Source organism: Papilio polytes, unplaced genomic scaffold, assembly GCF_000836215.1.
Source record: "Papilio polytes unplaced genomic scaffold, Ppol_1.0 DF822845.1, whole genome shotgun sequence".
In the NCBI taxonomy this organism is placed as follows: Eukaryota; Metazoa; Arthropoda; class Insecta; order Lepidoptera; family Papilionidae; genus Papilio; species Papilio polytes.
Window position 1 is genome coordinate 753,211 of NW_013526359.1, and position 25,089 is coordinate 778,299.

Genomic DNA, 25,089 nt, shown 5'->3' on the forward strand with positions numbered 1-25,089 from the left:
CATTCAATAAATTTAGATTTGTCACTGTCTGACGTAATATAACGTTTTTCTTCATTAAGGTATAATATCAAGAAAGCCACGGCAAATTGGTTAAACGTTGTAATGTTCAAGCCTTAAAATATTTTTAAGGTTAATGTATGATGCACAGCCGTTGTCAAATTTGGCATCTTCAATATAAAATAGTTGTCATTGTTATCGATAAATATCAATTAAAATGCACTTGATTTCCTGCGTTTACTGCGTTGAATGATCTATCAATACTATTATAATAAAGCGTAAACACACACTTCTTTATTGCCTAAGATTTCAGCAATTTCAGCATATTTTTGAATAATTATTTTTATAATAAAAAGCCCTACACTAACGTCACGCTTTAGGCTGTATTTTCACGCTATTAAACTTAGGGGGTAAATAAATTGGATAAAAACCCTAAAGTGGGAAAGAGGCCAGATGCTGCTGCCAACATCAGAAGCAAGATTGCCATAGTAAGGTTATTGGTATTTTGACATTTGCAATCGAGTATTTGATAAATGTAAACAATCAAATATTTTTTTTAATATGCAGATGAAGCCGCACGGGAACAGTTAGTTTATATTATAAAATTAAAAAGTCTGTTTGTAATTTAACACATAATTTGGAACCAAGTTTTCTTGGAAGCACCTTTATCCTTTACTTCAAATTTAATTTTATTGCCTACCATAATACTCCCATAAATATATCTTGTAACTCGTACATTATTATAAAAGCTCTTCTTTTATTATTGAATACACTGATTAATTACTATTTGGAACGAAAGTATTATGGAAAAGTACAAACATTCCAAATGACGACAGCCTCATAAACACCTACTTTAAAGTTATGTAAAGTACATAATTTACTTGTATATCTGATCGTATCTTAGGGTCGGTAATAAAGAGGACAATGCCTTCTGAGACATTCAAGTGTGTTTAAATTTCGTTATAAATAGAAAACAAAATTTTTTCGGCTACATGAGGAAAGATCCGTTTCAAATTTAAATGGGTTTATAACTGTTAACCGTTAAAAGAACATATTTAATATTTCAATTCTTTAATAAATAAAACAGTATGAATATTAAAATAAGAAATTAAAAATTAAAATTTATAGACTTCGTAATCGGCGTCGCTCGGAGTATCCTCTAAGTGAATAATTTTCTCAACATTTTCATTAAAAGTTACAACCGACTTCCTTCTCGCTTTCTGCGTTTCTCCAAACTCATCTTCGTCGTCTGATGTTTCAGCTGCGTCTTTTAATTTATCAATTGATTGTATAACAATCGGCATTCTTTGCTCTGGTGTCGGTACATCAACAACTGTATCCGGTTGGTTGTCATTTTGTGTCGACGTTTCAGGCGCATCTAAAATATCTTGTAATCTCCTCTCACTCCTCTTCAATTCCTCTATATTGATTCTCGGTTTAACTGGTTCTTCAATCTTCACCGTTGGCGGGTTTTGATCTCTCGATGCTAAACTATTTTGGTCGCTAAAATTATTATAATTGTACGTCTTTCTCCTGCGGATGAAAAATAATACCTTAGACACGTACAGTAAAATGACTATGAAAAAAAATTAACGACATTCTTACCATTTTAGAAAAAACCACACCGCGAATATCACAATTAGGATGAAAAGTAGAATACTGAGTGCTATTGTCGCTGCTAACAAGCCCGTATCACGTGCTGGGAGTGAGCATATCTCACGACTTTCTAGATGATCTTCCAGTGATACAGTCCTAGCTATGTTACCCATAACAATATTATTAATGTCACTGAAAAACAGTAAAACTTTTTATTGGAAATGTACGCAATATTAAGGTTAAAACGGTTTTAAAATACTCACGAAGTAAGTCGAGAAACTTCAACAGGTTCACGGTTTATTAATCCATAAATAAACAGTTGTAAGAGAGCTCCATCACTAACAGCCGCTCGATAACTTCCATTTGTATGTTCATTGGTTTCATAATCCATAGGCAAGATGACACTTCTAAGAGACTTGACTTCATAGCCGAGAGCGTTCGTCAAATTTGATAGAACGCTGTTTTCATCTTCCAAAAACGCGCCTTGAATTGTTATAACAGCGATTTGATGGAAATCTAACAATCGTACCTGAAATTAAACACAAATTTATAATTTTTTGATTAATTTCACCATATGATTTTTGTAGAGCTATGTTCTTACTAATTTTGGGATTTAGAATCTAAGATTTTTTTAAGGATTTAAAAAGTAATATAAAATCAATTAAGATGACGGTCTAAAAATAATACATTAATTTTACATATGTAGAGAATTTAGAATATAGATATTTATGAAAAGAAACGAAGTGACAAGGAAATAGTATGTGGAATAGATTTTGTATATTTTGACCATGAGGTAAATGAAAGCATGGTATATAATATACGTGTAAAAAATTCTTTAGCCATGACATTATAAATACTCCACTACCTATAGATAAAAGATTTTATCAAAAGGAAACTAAGCTTCATATGTAAATATCAAAAGTAGAAAAGTCATTGCTGCCATTTCTCTGAAATTTAAACAGGATCAGATATATCAGATCATAACTTGTATATTTTTTTTTCATAAAATATATTTTTGAAAATGTTTTATTACTGATGTTACAATGTTGAAAAGGAAAACAACGTTGGTGGTAAAACATCAATAAATTAGCCACAAATACATACTAAGGTAAATTTCGTCGGCAAACGAAATTTTTATATCACGTTAATTTGGAGTGTATATTGCTTTCGAGGTTTTTAGGTCAGATCGTATTATTATTGTTTTATTATTTTTTCCATAGTTTCTTTATATGGACAAATCTAAATTTAAATTATACAAGATTTCATTTATTATAAAGCTATTATCGTAGATCATTCGTGTCTTGACCTTCCGGCATATTCCATATAAATTAGTTGATTCAATTTACAACTATATTTCGAGTAATTTAATTTAAACGAAATTGTTCAAGAGTAATAATAGTTCCTGAAGGGTTATAAATAGTCACAAATTGTGTTTTTTTAATATAAAAATCTAAGATTTTCCAGCTAAAATCTGTGCATCAAATCTCGACTATCCACTTCCATTTCAAATTCGCATATTAAATTGTTTGAGTTTTTTCAATTGTTATTCAATTGATTCGCTGACGTCATTAACTAGAACTATTTACGGAAACGTCGACCAATATACAAACAATGCCAATTTTGATCTATTTATTTTTCTTTTTAAGATAATGCTGCTAAATTATTTAAGAAAAAACACAACTTCCTTTTAACTATGTCATATTTTTAGCTACAAAACACCATTATCTTTGTATGTATGCAGAAAGATATTTGTTTTTACCATTTTGAGCGTAAAACAAGAGTCGTTTTACATTTATGATAGGTAGAGCAGTAGAACAGTGCAGTACATCAATGGTTTGAAAGCATTCTCAGTGGCTTAAAGTACTGGTCTGCTAAGCTATTCTGCTTTCGTACATATAGCATTATAAGTTAGATCTAGTGTGTTGTTGTAAAAAGAATAAAATGTACAAGGGTCGTATCGATCAATAGAGTATTTGCTCCTCAGTGTTTTAATGGCACGAGTGGTATTCGAGACTTAACTTGTTATCTTACGTATCCGCACACTAAATTAAAAGCAGTTAAAAGGATTCCGTGTTAGTTTTAAAAGAACCTTTAAGAGTCACATTTTCTAAGGTTCAAAAAATGTATTGTTGTTTTTGAAAAGAGATTATGTCATAAAAACTAAGGGTCAGTGTAATCTGGCAAGCTTGCGGCTGGCTTAGTTAAACTATTCTACAATACCACGAATTTCCATGAACAATCTCTCTCTTACGGAATATTCCACTTGTTTTCATCGGCATGTGAGTCTGAGAAGATTTTTGTATTAGTTTTTTAAAGAATACATCATTATGTTTCACTAAAAGACCGAATATGATAAAATTAATAATAAAACCTTAAATAATACAGCACAATTGATATCTAAAATGACTTATTATAAGTTTCTTGTTATCATAAAAGTAACAGACCTTAAGTCGATCGGAACCCTTTTTTCATGGAGACGATTGGAGTTTGTTTTTTTTTTTTTAATTTCAATGTTGTGTTGTAATAAGCACGTCTCCATAAATTTTGTAACCTAAAAATGCTGGCCGGTGAGAAAAAAATATTATCGATTCGTCGTATCGTTAGTGGCACACGTCCTTGTTTTCGTTGTGTTTCTGTCCCGATGTAACAGTAACGCGTTTTAATGATTTTTATTATGATAAGCAGGATGTGATAACGATGGCACACCTAGAAAACTTGTACGACAGGTTTAATGCACCATTTTGCGGTATGGTAATAAGTTGAGCCAAAGAGATATAGAGTATATCTGTGTTAATTTTTCGTAAAAAAATAAAACATAAGATTCAGTGATGTGAAATCCGAGTTTAAGCAATCTATACCCATGAGGATTTCGACTTTAAAAACGGACACATTGAATAACGGACCCTAAATTGAATCCGTGTCGAAGTCAATATTTGTGTGACCTGCAAGCGCCGATTGGTTTATAATGTGGATTTACCGTGCAACTGACTGTATTCGATTGAAAATTCAAATCTACCAGGAAACGTTAACAGACGTGGGTGCTTGTGTACTTTTTTAATACATTTTAAAAATACTGTCGCTTCGTCGCAGTTTTAGCGAAATTTGATGGTCATTTACACTTACCTTCTGCTATAAAACAAAATATTTCCAAAGGCGTTAAATGTCTACATATAATCCTGGTCATTGTCGCAATCATTATTTGGGTTTCTCGGCATTTCTTGGTTTTAGAAAGAGACTAGCTTTTGCCCGTGTGGTATTAAAAAATACAAAACCTGCTAGCCGATATTTTCTTCCATACTATCTACGTCTATGCAAAATTTCATTAACTAATTTAGGCATCAAACACTAACAAACATCCATCCATCTAAACTTTCGCATTAAAATATTAGGATGAAGTAAGATTACCATAATGTCAATATTTCCAGTGCGTCCGTCTACTCCGTTACGGTCCGTGGCTGATACCCTGAGGATGGCGCCGGGCTGCAGCAGGGAACTGTTTCTAACGTGCACGCGGCCTGTAGTGGGTGACACCGCTAGAGAAGTCTCCAAGCTCCAATATACCAGGGCTGCGTTCTCTCCAATATCTGCATCAGTCGCCTGTAACAATAATGAATCAAATTCCTGTTTTAACATTTATTCGTGCATTTTTAAAGTATTAAAATCACTCTATTGCTAGCTTATTGCACTAGCTTATTCCTCGCGACTTCGTCGACGTGGAATTAAAATATAGTGAAAACCATTAAAATCGGTCCTGTGGTTTTTGAGTTATTACAATACATACAAAAATACAAATCTCTCTTCTTTATAATATTAGTATAGCTCAGCAATTTCTCACATAAAAGTACATTTTAATAACATAGCAGTGTGGTTAAAACTCAATTATGTCTATGGTTTCACAGATTTACATTAAGCAAAATTTAATTTTAATATTCTAAGGCCTCTCAACTATTAGTAATTTTCTTGATTGAAATGTTTTTTTTTTTAATTTCATAAAGTATGCAGATAAGTTTCATCATGAATCCAAGCCTGTTTTATTCATTTATTATTATTTAATTACATTGAGATACGAACTGGTACGTCAGGTTTCGTCCCCAAACCCTATGACTAAGCGTGTGTCGGACATTCCATTGTATTGCGCGATTGTCCCTTCGAAAAGTGTCAGCTACACGGTATAAAGTCTTCATATTTCATACGCTTTGAGGAAGTTCAAAAAAAAACCTTTAGAAAAAAACTAAACAAGAAAACTTTACGACGACGATAAGATATTATACGAAACATTTTAAAAAGAATCCAAATAATATTCGCTTATGCTCGGTGTGATGTCATGCAATGTAACTCTCGGGCGGGTTCATAAAATACTGAACAAACGTGTCGTCTGACCGAAAATTTAAATTAATAAAACATTATGCAGTCACTCTTACAGTTTTATTTAAATACAATGAAATTTTCTTTAAGGATAATTATGAAAAATGTTGTAAGTTAGAGTCTCTTCTGTTAAATTCAATAACTCCTAAAAACAAGTGACTACGATATCAGTGTAGTGAAAGGTTAATTTGCAAGTTCACTTATTACATATATCGATCAATCTCAAAGCAAAAGCAGCACCTTGTAGTACCTTAGAAAATATATTTATATTTAATGTGTCTTTCTGTTTTATATTAAACTATTAAATATGTCATAGAATATGATATTAGCTAAGTCTTGTACCGGATATGAGATAGACTGGATTAAATTTTAAGAGCTCTGGTCTCAAAGATTATTGTGAAGAAGTATTTTATGACGAAAATATTATAGGATGATGATCGATAGGAGTGCGTTCAAAAACTAGATTTTAAGTAATTTAATGTATATTAATATTATAAAGATTATATATGATTTGTATTTTTATATGTTTTGAAATAACACAAAAACTAGTGGACCGATCTCAAAAATTATTTTACCATTAGAAAGGTAATTTATCTGTGATTAACATAGGCTATAATTTTCATTGTTAATTTCACAGGGACAACAATCGACTTGCTGCGTGTTTTCTCGTACCAATAAAAATGTAAAATAATATTACTTTATAGATATCACTATTTTAACAAGAATTCAATTAAATAAAATACCCACCGTAAGTTCCACTAAAGCTCGAGGAGGAACTATCTCCTCTATTTCAGGTAGTGGATATCCAACTGCTATTGGTTCATAATCCTTCAATTCAAATATAGGATCATTATCATTAATGTCATTCACAATTAAATTAACAAGACTTCGTCTGGGTTCATACGAAATATAGTCTGTTAGAATCCATCTATAGGTACCGTAGTCGTAAGGTCCCAAAGACGTCGTAGATACATTGTTGAATGAGCGTTTACTTCCAACTTTAACTTCATTATTACATTCTAAGATAAGTTCCACTTGTATTTGAGATAATGCCATGAACGCTATAGAGTTATGTTCTCTGTCTATAGCATTCGTGTGAAGTCCATTGTCATCTACGTATAGCCATGTCTGGTTGACAGGCCAACGGTTTGTCATTTCATATCGACAGTCTTGAGATGTATTTAGTGTAACGAGATTGTTGTAAGGTGACTCTTCGTCTTTTTCTATAATGATTAGAGGCGGTAAACCCACTTCTTCGCCTGATTCAACTATCAATATAACCTGAAATAAAAATATATGAATTAAAAAAGAATTTGAGCCTCATACTTAATAACATAAATGCGAAAGTTTAGATAAATGGATAGATGTTTGTTAGAGTTTGTAACCTAAACAGCTAAACGGATCTTCATGAAATTCGGCACAGACGGCATGACGGCATAGCCTGGAAGAACACATAAGCTACGTTTTATCTTGGAAATAGTTACGGTTCCGTGGGATGCTTAAATTCTGTTTTTTAATGTTTACTCGATAATTCTGTAACGGTTCAATAGATGTTATTGAAATTTGGCACAGATATAAAAAAATCTGGTTTACACATGGATTAAGGAACCCGGAAAATATCCATTTCCCAAGGGACACGTCGTTTTTTTGTTTATTTACATAGTTCGTCTGTTTTCTAATACCACGCGGATGACGTCGTAGGCAATAGCTAGTTAAAAACAGTTTTTAGATATACGTTTTACTAAGTACCGGAAAATCAATAATAAAATTAATTGCTTAAACGTTGCAAAAATAAAAAAACATATAAAAGGCAGTTGCCTTTTATGATTTGTTTCAAATAGGTTTTTTTATCGTCACTACTAATATAAATGTGCATATTTTGGGTAACCTGCTTAATGGATTTAATGACATATATTTCCTGTACTAGATAAGTAAGTCTATTAAAGGTTTTAAATAATTATTTTATTTGTTTAGATATAACCTCATGTACAAAAATCAATGAAGATCACCTTTATAAAGGAAAATGTTTTAAATAATAAAAAAAACCTGAGTTCATCATCAAAGAGATACCAAGCAATGGTTGAATCAATAAATGTTATTAAGATTAACTAAATAATTACTTATTTAATATTATACATGCGAAAGTTTAGAGTGATGTTTGTTAGAGTTTGTAGCCTAAACGGTAAAACGGATCTCAATGAAATTTGGCACAGATGTAGAGGATAGTCTGGAAGAACTCATAGAAGAACACTTTTGTTTTTTCTATAATTCCATGCGTACGGGGTCGCGGCCAAAACCTATTTCTGGAATAAATGTAACAAGTAAAAAGTTGAAATAACAGCTTTGAAAGAGTAACAGTCAGTAATAAATATTAGTTATCGTGGACAAAGAACCTAGGCTCAGTAATTCTAGATTACTTGGAGTGTTCCAGCGAAAGCTAGGAAATATATAGAACAAAGTTCTTTATTCTAGTTTCCTTATAATGGCAACTGTAGAAAATATTAAATTCATAAGATCACATTATATTTGTCATTACATTTGTGATATTGTATACCTATTTCTTTGAATTCGTATTCTTCGCAAGTTACAAAATAAACGTATGTACATTATCGTCTCATCTTACAAAAATAAAGCAACTTAAAGAGTAATATAAGAAGCTTAGAAAACAACTACGTATCATATATGTTTGCAGTAATAAGAAACACTTTTGTTCTTGTACAGATATGAATTTATTTGGTTCCAAGAAATTGAGAATATACGAGTAAGAAACCTAATAGATAGAGATTAGTAACAAGATGATGTTGAAAATAGTTTTCACATAACAATCTTTTTAAAAATAAAAGCTCTACGGATTGTTGTGATACAATGTACATAATTTTATCTAAACAAATGAATCTGCCCTGAATAGCTAGTTTGGAATTAAAAAAGAAACAACATTCAAAATTAACACAATACCTATACAGTATTCTGTCACGTGAAATAAAATAAATTCAATCTTAGTAGTTAGTTTGATATTGCCTTTGTATAATAATTTACGATATTGCTATAATAGGAATCTTTTGAGGTGCCAATTATTGTAAAGGATTTATCGAGAAATGGAGACTGTGAATTGGAACGTAATTGGAACATCTATTTTAGTATTATTACGTGTGATACAAGTGTATTGATGATGTCAAAGAGCCATCAATTGGTACGCTAATATTTTTTTCTTTTGCAATAGTATGTTAGATAATTTGTCAACAGGGGAATTATCATAAATATCCGTTAGAACGTTTTTGTAACGTTATTGATAAAATTTAGTTTAAAATCAAGCTGGAAAGAGGGCTCTACCGGTCGTAGAGAAAACAATCAAAGCTCATAATTTTTTGTCGATGACGTTACGAATATGATTTCGCAACTGTTATGCTAGTATTCATGATAGACCCTCTTTTTGAATCTACTAGATTAACATGTTTCATAGTCCGTACTCTAAGCCGCACTGGTAAGTTTAGTTGTCTATTGGTGTACATTTTTCAAACTAAAACTGGACTAAAGATAATTTTAGAGACTGTTAGACTCTGACGGCCGAACATGTAACGGACTCTTAAATGATAAGGCCACTCTTAAACTTAAATCAACAACAAAGTCAAAAAGTTTTGACAACTATCAGATTGTAAGTGGCGGTTACGAATTGCAGTATTTAGGATTCTTATTAGTTCTCGGCCATGAGCGTATTAGTAGTTAAGCTCAAGGGAAGTCAAAGTTAGTTCGTTATATTTTATTATTTTACAAAAGAAATTTTAAACAGTTATTCCGCGTGTGCAAATTCCTACAGAAACGCACACACATGTTAAATACCGCTACTTTACGGAGAGATTTTTATGACATTGTCTTTCCTGTTGTGCGCAAACAAATAATTTTATTAAGTGACAGCTAATTTAGGTTGCCCCGGGCTTCGTATCTCAATTTTGTGGTTTACAAGGTATTAAAGAGGTCGTCCAGGTCGAAATTCTCATAATTTCAATTTAGTAAACCAGATAGGCATTCTCTTACGCTTGAATGTGATATATATTATGGTAATAATTATGTTCAGCAAGTCTCTTTAATAATTTAAAGGCACTTTAGAGTCAAAAATATATTCTATGTTGTGCTTGAAGTATATTCTGGTGAAATTTTTCTAAACTTTTTTAAAAAAAGTTATACTTCAATGATTCATTATTTAAGCTTCGTTTTAGCGCTTATTAAATTTAAATAACAGTACAACATTTATATGAATATTAAAGAGTTAACATTTCACTTAACAACTTCATTTTTGGCACCGTGTTAATGACAACCATCATTTATAATTTCGTTATCATCACCAAATTAATTGCGATAAATAAACATTTTATTTCATTAGTTGTATTGTTTTTAATATATTATGGGACAGGAATTATCAATCAGTTTGGAAGTTAGGGACTTCTGAGAAATGTATGCATTGTCCTTAATCCTTCTGAGAATTTTTATTTAATTTATTTGTCGTTTGTCGCGTAAATTTTTTAATTTATTTCTTTGGCGAATTCTTTCTTCGGACAGTTCTGATTAGATGAACAGTTGATTATCTAAAGGTATTAAAAATCCCTACTAATAAGGATAAAGGATAACTAAAATCAATAACATTAATTAGCTTGATTTATATTACATTCTATTTAAAACAGGGATTTTTGTAGCCCCAATAAATGGTGAATATATTCGTAGCCCACCATTAAATTTTGTAGAAACGTCGTTAATAAAATCTAGGAATCTAACCTAGTTACTAGAGGAACTACAAATGCGTTGCCGGCCTTTGAGGAAATGATAGGATCGTTGAATGATCCTAAGTCGTATCGGCTTTAAGTCTTAACTCTCTCGTAGTTACTTTACTAGTTCTTTTCTTTGTTCGCATCTCATATACATCTATTATATGTTACCTACTTCGTAAGTTTTATGAAGTAAATATTGAAATAGAAACGCAGACTTATTTGTCTGCTGTGCTACAAAACAGCCACTTGTATAGTCGCTCGCGGGAATTCATTCTTTCTATTTTCTCTTTACTCTTATTTATGTTTTATTATATGACAAACTTTCCTGGAAAACGTCTTTTATTATTTTCATCTTCTTTGTCAAATATTGTGGAGATGAGTGTTTCAATCCATTCTTTCTGCGGTTTTACTTGAGTTGTAATGAATTTATAATTGTTTGTATTATTTGCGGTGATATAATTATCGAAGAAATATCTTTTACAGTTATTCTGAGCTGGTTTAATTAAAGACAACGATTCTCTTTTTCAATAATAATTCAAACGTAAATAGACAATGGATAAATCGTATTTGTTATAGCTTTTTTGAATATAACTTACATATACTTTATTTCGTAAGACGGAGTGTCCTATGGTTATGAATTAGGAAAGGAAAGTAAGATTTTAAGTGATTTAAATGACTTAAGTTGAAAGTACATACAAACATTATCACGATATTCGTGAAGATGTAGAGATAACGCTGGTGTCACGATATTCAAGTCCGTTAGCTTTTTGTTTAATTATTTCATAAAACTTTAAAAAGCTTTGCGTGCATTACAGTAATAAAGAATTCTAGAAAACACGCTTATATCATAGCCGTGAAACTAAGCTCAGTGTAGTTTAAAGCATATAAAACATATTTTAAAAGCAATTAGTTAAAAGACCGTTGTAAATTGAAAGAGTATTTGATTGAGAGCGAACTGCGAGATACAATTGATTCAAAATTAATTAATACTACAATAGAGGACTGAATATTTCGATTCTAGATTGAATTACTAAATAAACTACAAAGGATTCAATTGTCAGACATCGTATTGAATTTCAATGTATTCTATTAATTATTATAAAACGTATTGTTTTAAAATTACTAATTGGGAAATGAAAGTCAAATAACTAAACATCATTATGTTAGACTTAGACAGTAGACTTTGTCTTTTTAGTGTTTGTGTTGGTTATATGCTTAAGAAAGGAGAGGATTCAGATTTGACGGCTGATAGAGATGGAAGAGCAGCACATACTATGCCGACCCTCGATAAGGGCAAGTGGATAGTGATGATGTACAGATCTATAGACTATGTATTACTTGTTTCTTTCGTTGTTTTAAAAAATAAGTACAATATTCTATCGAAGAACAAATTTGGTTTTTACACAATACTTTAAATTGCATACGTATATAATGCATTCTGAAGATGATGGAATTAAATTATAATAATTAATATTTGACTTAATACCGTTGCTTTTACATCGACTTGCGTAACTTCCGTCGTAGCTACAACTCTGAACGTGAACACTCCGCTACTCATAGAAGTTGTGAGATGTAATTCACCATTGTCGTTAATTGTCAAGCTTTCTTCGAGTTCTGAAAATACAAGCTAGTAAACAAAGGCTCTTGTAATTTTAATCTACAAATGTGAACAGGTTTTATTGATTTTGTTCCAAGTTGTATTAAAAACTATATCTTTCAATATATGGGTACACAATCTCATATTGATTTAGCGAAATACCATATTGTATATAAATTTGCTATTCTTCTTTTAACTTTTAGGTAAGTACAAAAAAATTATGTTTTTATCGTAAACGTTAGTTAAACTGTAATCAAATTTCAACCTTATATTTAAAAGTGTTATATTGTGTTAAATGTTTGTATTGAACGCGGAAATATTTTATTAGTATTGAATCATGAGGCGTGTCATCCTCCCGGGTCAACTGTCGCTCATTATTTACCATACATATAAAAATAAATGTCAATGTTAACACCGATTATGCTAATTACATATAGATAACAACTAAATAAACGTCTAATATATTGTATTCAAAATTGCATGCATAATGTTTTATTCAAAATGTTGTTTCAGTAAAATACTGTTCCATGTGAATGATTAGACAATACAAATGTACCGTTATACAATTTTATACAGATAAAAGCATAACTTCAAAGGGTAACATTTTTCGAACCCGTTCTCAGTTAGAGCTGAAATCAAATTAAAGTTACGACGTAATGAAATAAAATTGTTTATTGCGCAATAAAAGGTCTGATACGCATGACTTGTCAGCATTTATTTTGTTGATGGAATCTTTGTATAAAACAGGCTCTACCCATTACATTAGTGAAATAACCGAAAATGTATATGGTACAATATACGTTAAAATGTATCACAGAAACATAACATTTTGTAAAGCGTTTCGCGTACTGCGAAAAGTAATATGTTGATTTTGTGCATGCGCAATTTTGCCATTAAGAAAATTCAGGCGCTTTTAATTATATTTCGGATATTTGCACTTTATTCGGTAAAGTAATAGTAGCCATGATAATTTATGATAATTTTTAAAACTGTCCCTACTTCTTGGTTATGTGTAGTTTTAGGTTAGGTTTTGGCTTCATGTAAGTTAGTATTTCATAAGTAAAATATGGTGTATGTATTTGTATTGCCGTTGAACAAACGATTTATATTTATATTTATAGACTTTATAATATACGAGTAGAAGACATTACCGTTGTCAATGGAGAGAGAGTAAGTAATGGATTCTCCATTATCCGCAGTCGCAGATACTTGTCCGATCAGTCCCGTCTGGGAAATGTCGACATTTATGACGTAAGACTCGGAGCTAAACCTCACTGTAGGCAGAGCTGGAATCCCTAAAGACAATATAAAGAGTAAATATTAAACCGACAATAAGACAAATATTCAAACAAAATTATTGTTAAATGCATTTAAAGGGCCGCTATCGTAAATTGCAACGCAATGAAGGATACTAACGATTGATATTCCACTTGACATTGATAATAAGATTGCGATAGCTTAAGTAGTGCATTAATCTTGAAAAAGTTGAATCATAGATATAAGTCGCATGCTTTCCTTTGATTAATTCAAATGATAATATTTAACAAGTTCAAATAATAAACACTCTACATATTGAGCTTATTGGATCATATTTTCCCTAATAAAGACGTACAGGTGTCTTATTCTCACTCAGATTTGCTAATACAAGTATCTTGATGTAAGCTATTGTAAGGGAAAACGTTTAACAAACATAAGTGTACAAGTTATAGACATACTAAACTTATAAATTGGAAACTTAGCTGTGTTACATTATGTAATTGGGTAAAAAAACAATCAATTTACAAATCTTACTAATATTATAAATGCGAAAGTTTAGATGGATGGATGGAAGAATGTTTGTTAGAGTTTACAGGTTAAACGGCTTAAGGGATCTCGATGAAATTTGGCAAAGACGAGATAGTCTGAAAGAACACATAGGCTTCTCACTTTAGCTTTTTTAATTTCACGCAGACGCAGTCGTGGGCAGAAGCTAGTAGATTATAAAAAATATTATCATCAAATTGTTTTTCTTTTAATTTACCTTGATTGATGACATCTAGTTGAAGCACACATCCCGCACCGGGCACACGAATTTCAAATATCAGGAAAGAACTGTTTACAGCTTCGATTGTATCCCTTAACGCAACAGTTACAGCTCCTTGATTTATTTGTACGACAAATAAATTTACGTGTTCTGCAAATTAAATATTTGTATGTTGATAACAAATCTTAAACTGGTCGTAGAATAGTAGAGCTAAAATAAATTACCAAAAAAGAAGCAAGAAGATCTAAAAATAATAAACAAAATTTAAGTAAAATAAGAAAAAACTTGGTAGATTTTTAGACTACTCTGTACCATTGACGAAATTAAATGAAATACATTTTTTCTTTGGCAAGTTTCAAGTATTACTTAATTTACATAAAAAAAACTTTAACAAAAATTCTTGACCTGAATATAAATCATAAATTAAGTCAAGTTCATCAATCACTACAGATAATAATAACAAAAACAGTATCAAAAACATTTTCACATTTATTTGGCAACAGTACGAATAAAGGTTGGGAAAACAAAATTAACGTTTCAATCGCAATAGTTTTATAAAATTCAGAAAAACACGATAGTCTAAACAGTATTATAGTACATTTTTAATTACCTCCAAGAATTTCGACATCAGCCCCGCTATATCCAGACACAAATATGTTTTCATGTGATATAATATTGTCTTGTACTACACCTCTGTACAATAACTTGTCGAAATAAATATTGCTATCTTCTGAAGCTGAAAAAACACTTAATTTACACATCACGCTATTTCAAAGATAAACTGATACATCTGTACCATTTTGTTTGACATCAAGAGCAAAACCACGCTTACGAGTATTAACACTAAATTTAGCTAGAGTTAAAAAAACATTTTTTTATTACTAAGACCTTTAAGGATATATTGAGTTGTCCATTATTATAAGTATCTCGTACTAAATAAAATGCGGATATCTCTCTTAGTAACCAATAAATATTTGAGCACGATAACAGTAAAAATATTTACCATTCGGTAGAGAAATTAAAATAGTCGATCTAGCGGTAACACTGTCCGGTTTGGAAGCAGTTACGATGAATACAAGAAACATATTCTCAGACTGTATATTTTGTGGTACGGGTGTAGACAGAATAACTAAAAATCCATCTTCGTTTCCTTCCAGTGAAAACCAAATTGAATTATCTGGAAATAAACAAAGTTCATTAGTAAAACACTTTAGTTTGTAACTAAATATATCAAAATTGAGTTAATATAACCTCCTTCCAATGTATATTCGATGCCATCACTGCTTTCATCAATAAGAGCAATAGTTTGGTTAAATTCAAGTACATCATTTTCTTTATACTGCCCGGTATAATACGCTTCTTTAAATTTTAACACATGAACAGGTAAATTATTCTGTCGTATAACTTCAAGGACAATTGTCGTGTAACTTGGTAATGCTTCTGGTGCTATAGCTTCTAGCTCTAAAATAATAACTCGATATCCAGATAAAATATCTTCAGGCATTGCATTCTCTAGTATAAGATACACCGTTGCTCCGTCCACTCTCTTTGTAAACAAAGTGGACAGTTCTAAAAAAAACGTCAAAAAACATTATTACGAGATGATAAGTGGAGTTTAGAATCTAGTAAAAATACTTACCACCGTTAAGTGAAAATTGCACGTCAGGCGTAAATCCAACTACAAGAATTATAGGTTCCAAATTAACAGTTGTATTATCAACAGTTCCCAAATAATTGTTTCTCTCAAAACCGAGTATTTGTGTGGTATTTTCTTCTGAAATTAAATCATAATTTCTTTAACATACTTTAGAAACATCTCTTAAACGGGATAAATTAGACAAATTTTACCTACCAGCTGTAATGGTAATAATTATGGCAGATCTAGCAGTAACTGAACTGCTAGGTTTTCCGGCAGATATTTCAAAGATTAGTTGCCGATTGTTATGTAATACATCATTAGGTATAGTACTCGTTAAATTTATAGTTACTCCATCCTCGGTTGGTACAACTCCAAACCATACAGATTTCTCTAAAATTATAAGAAATGTTATTAATATCTGTATATCGTCTAGATATGAAATGAAATACCTTATTCTGGTACATACCTCCAACAAGAGTGAAGTGGACAGTTTCATCGTTACCTTGTGCTAACGTTATAACATGATTAAACTCAAGACCATCGCTCACGTCGTACGTTCCAATGTAATAGGGTTCGGAAAATTTAAGTAAATCATTATTAGAGGGAATTTCTTGCCTCACTACTTCAATAACTATTGTGACGTAAGCAGGTATAGCTTGTGGTGCTGTTGCCACCAATTCTAATACGATTATTCTATTATCAGGAACTATATTATCAGGAATGGTGTCTTCTAATTGTATTATAATTGTTGATTCGTTTGGTGTGATATAAAAATACGACGCCAACTCTGTAAAAACAAGAATAGATTATAGTATCTAAATATCTTATTACATTTTGATAATTTAAAAATTGAGAATTTGTTTAATATGTAGTGTATTACAAAAAAGGTTCATTTTTAAATACTCACCCCCATTGAGTGAAAATTGCACATCAGGCGTAAATCCAACTACAAGAAGTATAGGTTCCAAATTGACAGTTGTATTATCAATAGTCCCCAAATAATTGTTTCTCTCGAAACCGAGAATTTGTGTGGTGTTTTCTTCTGAAATTAAATAAAAATTTCTTTAACATACTTTAGAAACATCTCTTAAACGGGATAAATTACACAAAGTTTTACCTACCAGCTGTAATGGTAATAATTATTGCAGATCTAGCAGTAACTGAACTGCTATGTTTTCCGGCAGATATTTCAAAGATTAGTTGCCGATTGTTATGTAATACATCATTAGGTATAGTACTCGTTAAATTTATAGTTACTCCATCCTCGGTTGGTACAACTCCAAACCATACAGATTTCTCTAAAATTATAAGAAATGTTATCAATATCTGTATATCGTCTAGATATGAAATGAAATACCTTATTCTGGTACATACCTCCAACAAGAGTGAAGTGGACAGTTTCATCGTTACCTTGTGCTAACGTTATAACATGATTAAACTCAAGACCATCGCTCACGTCGTACGTTCCAATGTAATAGGGTTCGGAAAATTTAAGTAAATCATTATTAGAGGGAATTTCTTGCCTTACTACTTCAATAACTATTGTGACGTAAGCAGGTATAGCTTGTGGGGCAGTTGCCACCAATTCTAGTATGATTATTCTATTATCAGAAACTACATTATCAGGAATGGTGTCCTCTAATTGTATTGTAATTGTTGACTCGTTTAGTATTATATAAAAATAGGACGTCAACTCTGTAAAAACAGGAATGGATTATAGCACCTAAATATCTGATAACATTTTGATAGTTTGAAAATTGAGAAGTTGTATGATGTAAAGTGTATTAAAAAATAGGTTAATATTTAAAAACATACCTCCCTGGAGTGTAAACACAACATCTGAAGAAAGTCCTTGCACCAATAAAATTGGATCCAAAATAAGTGTATTGTTGTCAATGGTACCAATATAATTTGGTTTATCAAACTCTAAGACAACTATCTCATTAACATCTGAAAATCAATACATTAATAGGTTAAAAACAAATTTAACTACATGTTTTGACTTAAAATGTATTAAAAAGACGATTCTTACCTTTTATTAGTCCTATAATAATTGTAGATCGCGCAGAAACCGTGGTGTTAAATACATTTGCGGTGACAGTAAATATTAACTGATGATTATCTGCCAATATTTCTGATGGTATTAGGCTTTGAAGTGTTAAAATAACTCCATTGTCCAATGGCGTAAGTGAAAACCATACGGAATTATCTAAAACAATCAAAAATTTTAATGTTTCTAATAGATATTGATTCCGATATACGAAATATAAGATATAATTATTTTTTTGGAATTCATACCTCCTTCTAGTTCGAAACTAACATTTTCTTCAGACTCTTCTCTGAGTTGAATGGTTTGATTGAATTGTAATTTATCTTCAACAGAATATTCTCCGTAATAATAAGGGCGTTCAAACACTGGAGGTATTATATTTGGTTCTAATTGTCTAATAATTTCTATTACTATTGTAGCGTGGGCCTTTATTGTCCTTGGATGGATTGCTTCGATCTCTAATATCATAAAATGATTTTCAATAATCTCTTCAGGTAATTGTTCGTTTAGTTGAATCGTTACAATGTTTCCAACGTTACTCATGCTAAATAAAGATGCATGATCTATAAAACAAAAGATATAATTAATAATAACATTCAATTGTTTACTCACGATAAAAAAAGTCAAAATTATACAAAAAAAATTACCACCAATTAATAAAAACTCTGTTTGAAGTTGAAATCCTTGATCCAATACGATACTTTCAATCGTAAACGTTTCATTCATAATAATTCCAGTGTAACTGTTTTTAGAAAACCTCATCACAGTTGGTTCGGTTAATTCTGTAAAAAAAATAACCAAGAGATTAATTAAGTAAGCGAAAAAGCACAATAAGAAAAAATATAAACATACCTGAAGGAAAATTAACTGATATTACGGCGTTAGCGCCTACTGAAAAAGGCTTATCTGCTAAAATAGTAAATAGTAAAACTTTTTTGTTGAAAATTAATTCTTCCGGTATTGTGGTATCTAAAGTTAAAGAAATATTGTTGTTGTCAGTATTCGAAATAGCAAAATATTGTGCATTTTCTGAAAGAAAAAAAAAATACACACAGACATAAATAATATTGTTTAGGAAATTAAATGCTCATCCTAGATTTTTTTGTTTATAAAATAATTTGTTACCTCCTATTAAACGAAATGTAACATCTTCATCGAAACCTTGTGTTAGGTAAATATTTTCTATGCTTATTACCGCATCCAAGTAATAACCATTGTAAATGTTTTTACTAAACAGTGGTGTTGATGTATCTTGTTTTATAATTTCCAGTATGACAGTTGTTATTGCTTTGTCAGTACCATTACCTTCTGCGGTTAGGGTAAATATAAGAATATTGTTTTCAGAAATTACACCTTCAGGGATTGGATCTCTTACACTTAAAGTTATTTGGTTTCCATCATTAGATTGAATAAAGTAACTCGCGTACACTGAAATTAGAAATTATCCTTAACTAATCTTGAATAGCGCTCCCACACTATTGACTAAACTATCGTACAACTGTTTAGTCGTGCTTTGATTCCTATGAGCTTATATAAGGTGTGCACGCTACTTGATTTTTGTTGTGCAACTAAACAGTTGAATTGGCCGCAAAACAATTAACAATCGCACTACAGTTGTGCGATTGGTTAGTCAAAGGTGTGGGACCGCTCTAATTTTGCACCAAATCAATTATTGTTCTACTTGGAAAACTATAGGTGAATTTCTACAAATTTAATTTACCTCCAGAAAGATCGAAGACGACATCTTCATCGTAGCCGATGTTTAACTCTATTGTCTCCAGTAAAACACTGTTATTTACCAAAATTCCGCTGTAAGTAAGAGATTTAAAAGCCAGTGCTCTAGCTGCAATCAAAAGTTTCAGAAAACATGGCAAAATGTGTTATTATTTGTTATAAGTTATTTGGAAAATCTAAATTTTTATATTGAAAATTAAAATATTTTTATAAACATCAAGTAACAAACGTTAAACGTGAAAAACACGTTGGAAATGTGGTTTCCGTTCCATTTCATGTCGTTTAACTTTGCGTAGTGCATTTAGAAAAGTCAATAAATATATCGAAACGTTTCTGTCACCTTCAGGCATTGCGATATAAAGAACCGCCTGCGCTCCTACTGTTCTTGGCTTCGTGGCAATTATAGTGAGTAGCAAACGTTGTTCGTTTAAAACATGAGAGGGCAAGCCTGTCGTGATAATGTTAAATACGTTGCCATCTTGTGTTATTCGGAAATAACTTTCGAAATCTGCAATAAAATGAAATAAATGCTTCATAATTTCATTTACCTTAGGCCTTGGCCACACCTAATTAGGCCATAAAGCAGCTCAAGATTAGAAGAAAATAGTGTTGTTTTATCTCAAAGCACTTTATTAAAGCTGCAAATATAATATTTATGGTACATTCGAAGTTTGAAATAACTAACTTACCTCCTTCCAGAGACATAGTGACCGTGTCATCAAAACCTTGAATAAATGTAATATTTTCTACAATCACACCTACAATAGGATCGTATGTAGCGTTATAGATGTTTTTTTCGAATATTGGCGTAATAAGGTCATCTTTGACAATTTCCAAAACTACCACAGTTGCTGCTGTTCTGTTGTTAGCAATAGCAACTACTTGTAATGTCAATATGCTATTATTTTGTATAATTTCTTCACTAAGTTGATCCATACTCAATATTACATTATTATTTTGAATGCTAGTACTAAAATATTGACTAAATTCTGAAAAGTAATTTTAGTTAGTTTAGATTTTTTTATCTGCAATATAAATTTTTGCAGATTATTAAAAAATAGCAAAAAGCATCATTACCGCTGTAGACATTTATTTCAATTTCTGGGTACTCTGAATTTTCTTGTAAAATCAAATTCGAAATACTCAAACTATTATCCACAATAAAACCTCTATAGTAAGCCTCTTCAAACTTAAAGTTTGGCCCTGAAATTAATAACAAATATTATTATCCCGAGTACTAGAGTAAGTAAATTACTTATAAGTATAAAATATACAGTAAATTCAAACCTTCAGGTAAATTAACTATGATTGTTGCAGTTGCACCACTCGTATGTTCGCGGCTGGCTTTCAGAATAAGGTAAATTTGATTTGTTACTAAATCTGAAGGTAGTTGTGAATGAACTCTTAACGTGATTCGATTTTCATTGACATAAATGTCGAAGACATCTTTATTATCTATAGAAAAAAAAACCGTTATAGCATAACATATCTTAAATGATTATTTAATTCAGAAATGAAATATTAATTGTACCTCCGTCTAGACTGAAATTTACACTTGCATCATAACCTTGTTGAAGATATATGTCGCTTTCCAGAATAATATTTCCCTCTACGGTATAAGTAGCTATATAAAAAGTTTGTGAAAATATGAGATCATCAGGAAATTCAAATTCCGTGTCAGCCTCAATACGTACTGTTGCGTTGCTCGTGATCGGAGGATCACCGGTAAGATCAACATCCTAGTTGAAAGTGATAAAAAGTTAGTTTTAGGTCATACACATTTTTTATTTTGATGAATAATAATTCAATGTTTACCGTTGCTCTTATCCATAAAATAATCGGTTCTGAAATTCTTCTTATAAATGTAGTAGTTCGTAAAGTAGCTTTAAATTCTTTAGGTGTTGTTGATGTGTCGGCAACGATTTCGAAAAATGGGTTTTCTTCAATTTCAAAATCAATTCTTTGAGTTGTCAGATCGATATCCCTTACGATTAAATTGTTGACGCAATCAGTAACCAGAAAGCCAGGCGGCAGCGGCGGTGCAACTTTGTAAATATAGTTATCGCTTGGCCTGAACTGCGGTGCATTGTTATTTGTATCTATTATATTTATAATGAAAACCTGTAAATGTACTTTCAAGTTACAATACAACGACTTTCTTTCTTTCATTTCATGGATTACTATTCATGATGACAAAACACTTAGAAAATGTATCACATAGAAATGGACTAGTAACTCACTAATGTATTACTGGAACCACCAGTACATCTAAAATTAACAGTAACTCCTATAGAGAGTTCCGTCTCGTTTTCTTCATAGTTTTCAAACTGAGTATTCGGAGCGATTGTGAATTCGGAGTTACTGTATGAAACGGTTAAATACGGACCTCCATTTAAACCTTCGCTGTTCGTTACGGAATTTATACCTGGTGATATAAAGTAATTTAATATTTTACATTTGGATTCATTGAAATAAATCACAGATGTATATAATTTTTTAACCTTCTATATTAGATGTAGATCTTCGAAAGAATATATCTCTTTCGATATCGTAGATGTTTGCGCTAACCGGTAATAACCAGTTATTGATGTTCTCCATAGAACAGGCTGTAAACAAATATAAGATTGCGTTCGTACTTTTCTTTAGAAAGTATACACAAGATTAGGACCATATCTATAGAACTATAAATGTTTAAGGATTAAGAGAATCCTTAATTGGATTGGAGATCTTTGATGTCATACATTTTCTACTTACTTCTTAACACAAAGTGCAGCTTAAAAATAATGTCATAAATTGTCGTATTCAAGGAGACATAACCCTTATGTTTCTAATTATTTTTTAGTTTATATATTTGTTTAAACTATTAAATCTATATTAAAAGTCTGAAAGTGCGATCCTTCCAAACAGTGCATTAAAATCTGTGAATTCAGTGAAGCGTGCTCTTATTTGATATCACAATCTTGTCATGTTGCACAATTTCAACGCAATCTCAACCAACTATGTAGATAACTTTGTTAGGAATTTGAATTGAATTTAAAGTAAGAAATTTTGGTCAAAAACTTCAAACAACAATCTCTGTGTAAATGGCGAAAAAAAAAATCAGTTTGACTACAAATTTTATAGTAATACATCTCCTAAGATTGAATTCAATGTCTGCAATAAATAAAATAAGGATTCCTAATCGTTTTCTTATTGCTTAAAAGTATGTGCTACTTACCATAGCTGCTATTCAATTTCAAGAGAACGAAACAGAAAATAATAAAAACCGTATGCATTTTGGAATCATTAATCCGTTTATCACATTCCTTATAAATAAGAAACACTTTTATTGCTTTCACTACTAGATATTTAAATATAAAATTGTTTTGCACTTGATTTTCAGTAAGATAATTTTCACAATGTTGTTGCACTATGAACTCGCGCGTGTTAATTTTTGTTTTTAAAATAACTTTAATTGAAGACCGTCAGTTTGTATTGAGACATATAAAACTGAAATACGTCGTATGCGTTGATAAAACTATATTTAGATAATGACTGTCAATGTCTATAATGTTAATCTATCGATTCATATCTTTGCGGAGAAATAACATTGATAATTCATTATCAAAGCGATAATTAAACAATGATGACGATAATGGGGTATTTGAAATTTAAATATTTGTAACAGTTCATCATCATCATCATCATCATCCTCCTCCTCCTCCTCCTCCTCCTCCACCTTATCCTACTCCCGTGGGGTCGGTGCGTCAGGTTTGTCTTCCAAATAACTCTATCTTACGTCATCTCATTCATTACTCCCTTTTTGATCATGTCACCTTTCACGCAATCCATCTATATCTATACTAATATTATAAAGAGGAAAGATTTGTATTTTTATATTTTTGTATGTATTGAAATAACTCAATAACTACTGAGTCGATTTTGAAAATTCTTTCACCGTTAGATATGTAATTTATCTGTAAGTAACATAGGCTATATTTTTTAATGTCACGTGGGCAAAGTCGCGAACAACAGCTAGTGTTTCCAGGTATTTGTAACATTTATCCTGTAAAATTGTAGATCATATTCATAGGGAAAAATTAATACAGGAAAGTTATAGACACTGTTTAAATATCGAGCAATTAAAAAGACTCAAGTTGTTTTGGGCAAAATGATTGATCCCTGCAAAGGAAATTAATTTTACATCTGGATTATTTTGAAACTCTCGAAGTTAAATTCTTACAGCCTTACAAATAAACGCGGTATTAAGTTAAACTCAAGAATAAACTGAGAATAAGTAAATATTACTACAAATTTTGCTTATACTCAGTTTATTCCTAAGTATCTAAATATTTTAATTTTCAATGATTTTAGTTTACAATTTGCTTACAGCTGAGTCAAGTGAAATTAAGTTAATTCTAAGTTTACTGTGTATATGCGAAAATTTTTCAGCGCCTTTTATTTTAATTTAGCAAGATTAATATTAATTGCATGGAAAAGCCATAATGTTACTGAAGTAGTTAAAAAATGTAAATGTAAATAATTATAACTTGTAAGGCAGAATACTGCCTTAGATATGGGCAGAAATTATACTTCTTATGACTTCGTATGCTTTTACTGTTGACATCTAGTAAATATAACTAGATAAAGTAACCTATATGAATTTAATTATCTGGAATAACTTAGTTCCAAAAAATATTGAGCCAAAGTTAATACTTATTAAACAAATAACTTCGGAGAAATCAATCTCTAATGTAAAAGCAACTTAGTAGAAAAGTTTTACTGTTTTATGTTTATTTAATATTGTTGTTAAAAGTAAAAGATCAAAGAGGGGTAGAAAAATTGCTCCTATTAAAAATAAAATTAAAAACATATACTTACTTTTTTTAATATATTTAATACCTTTGTTGGAAATTACGTGAAAGAATTTTGTGAAATAACGTTGACTTACTAATTAAGGGTATTAATTAAAAATAATTAAGAAACTTCCTTTTCATGTTCCCTAATTAAAACATCGCTGTTTTCAAGCGTAGAGAAAAGTTTTCTAGTTGGTGATTTATTTGATGTTTTATTAGAAAAAAACCTGTGACACATTTTTTTAGTTTTTTTACTTCACATTTAAATTTTCCCTATTCACTTATTTAGTGGTTTTCTTAAAAGGATTATTTGAGTATTAAAATCCTGATGCTGTTAAAACAGAAGAATTAAATTCACAATAGAAACATAAACTAACATTCAACTTTGTTCTTTCACTTAAACACCGAATAAATAGTTCAAAAACTCAAAATATACAGAACAATAAATTACATTAAACTCGCAATTTGCATAAACAAATATTCGAAGTTCAAT

The 25,089-nt window shown here is 30.8% G+C and overlaps 1 protein-coding gene across 1 annotated transcript; it reads right to left on the reverse strand.

Moving 5' to 3' along the window:
• Window positions 1-1,058: 1,058 nt before the first annotated feature.
• Window positions 1,059-23,266, reverse strand: LOC106105619. Its single transcript, XM_013286038.1, has 33 exons — window positions 22,979-23,266; window positions 22,263-22,367; window positions 22,002-22,186; window positions 21,577-21,882; window positions 21,293-21,500; window positions 21,049-21,216; window positions 20,839-20,964; window positions 20,451-20,750; window positions 20,102-20,269; window positions 19,748-19,870; window positions 19,153-19,455; window positions 18,880-19,056; window positions 18,675-18,809; window positions 18,276-18,590; window positions 18,010-18,186; window positions 17,793-17,927; window positions 17,352-17,672; window positions 17,099-17,275; window positions 16,885-17,019; window positions 16,444-16,764; window positions 16,191-16,367; window positions 15,978-16,112; window positions 15,590-15,907; window positions 15,342-15,515; window positions 14,949-15,074; window positions 14,336-14,488; window positions 13,467-13,610; window positions 12,205-12,332; window positions 6,706-7,239; window positions 4,999-5,190; window positions 1,857-2,122; window positions 1,603-1,785; window positions 1,059-1,530 (listed from the first exon to the last, which is right to left on the reverse strand). Exons 1-33 carry the CDS (start codon window positions 23,034-23,036, stop codon window positions 1,113-1,115), a joined length of 6,891 nt encoding a protein of 2,296 aa, XP_013141492.1. The 5' UTR covers window positions 23,037-23,266; the 3' UTR covers window positions 1,059-1,112.
• Between the last annotated feature and the right edge of the window lie 1,823 nt (window positions 23,267-25,089).

What these genes read in the sequence shown, in the direction of transcription:
- LOC106105619 (XM_013286038.1), bottom strand. Translation starts at nt 23,036, where the DNA reads ATGCATACGGTTTTTATTATTTTCTGTTTCGTTCTCTTGAAATTGAAT. An exon ending in TTTTATGGATAAGAGCAACG is followed by an intron (nt 21,501 to 21,576) that starts GTAAACATTGAA and finishes ACTTTCAACTAG; the next exon opens with GATGTTGATCTTACCGGTGA. An exon ending in GTGTGGTTTTTTCTAAAATG is followed by an intron (nt 1,531 to 1,602) that starts GTAAGAATGTCG and finishes TTTCATCCGCAG; the next exon opens with GAGAAAGACGTACAATTATA.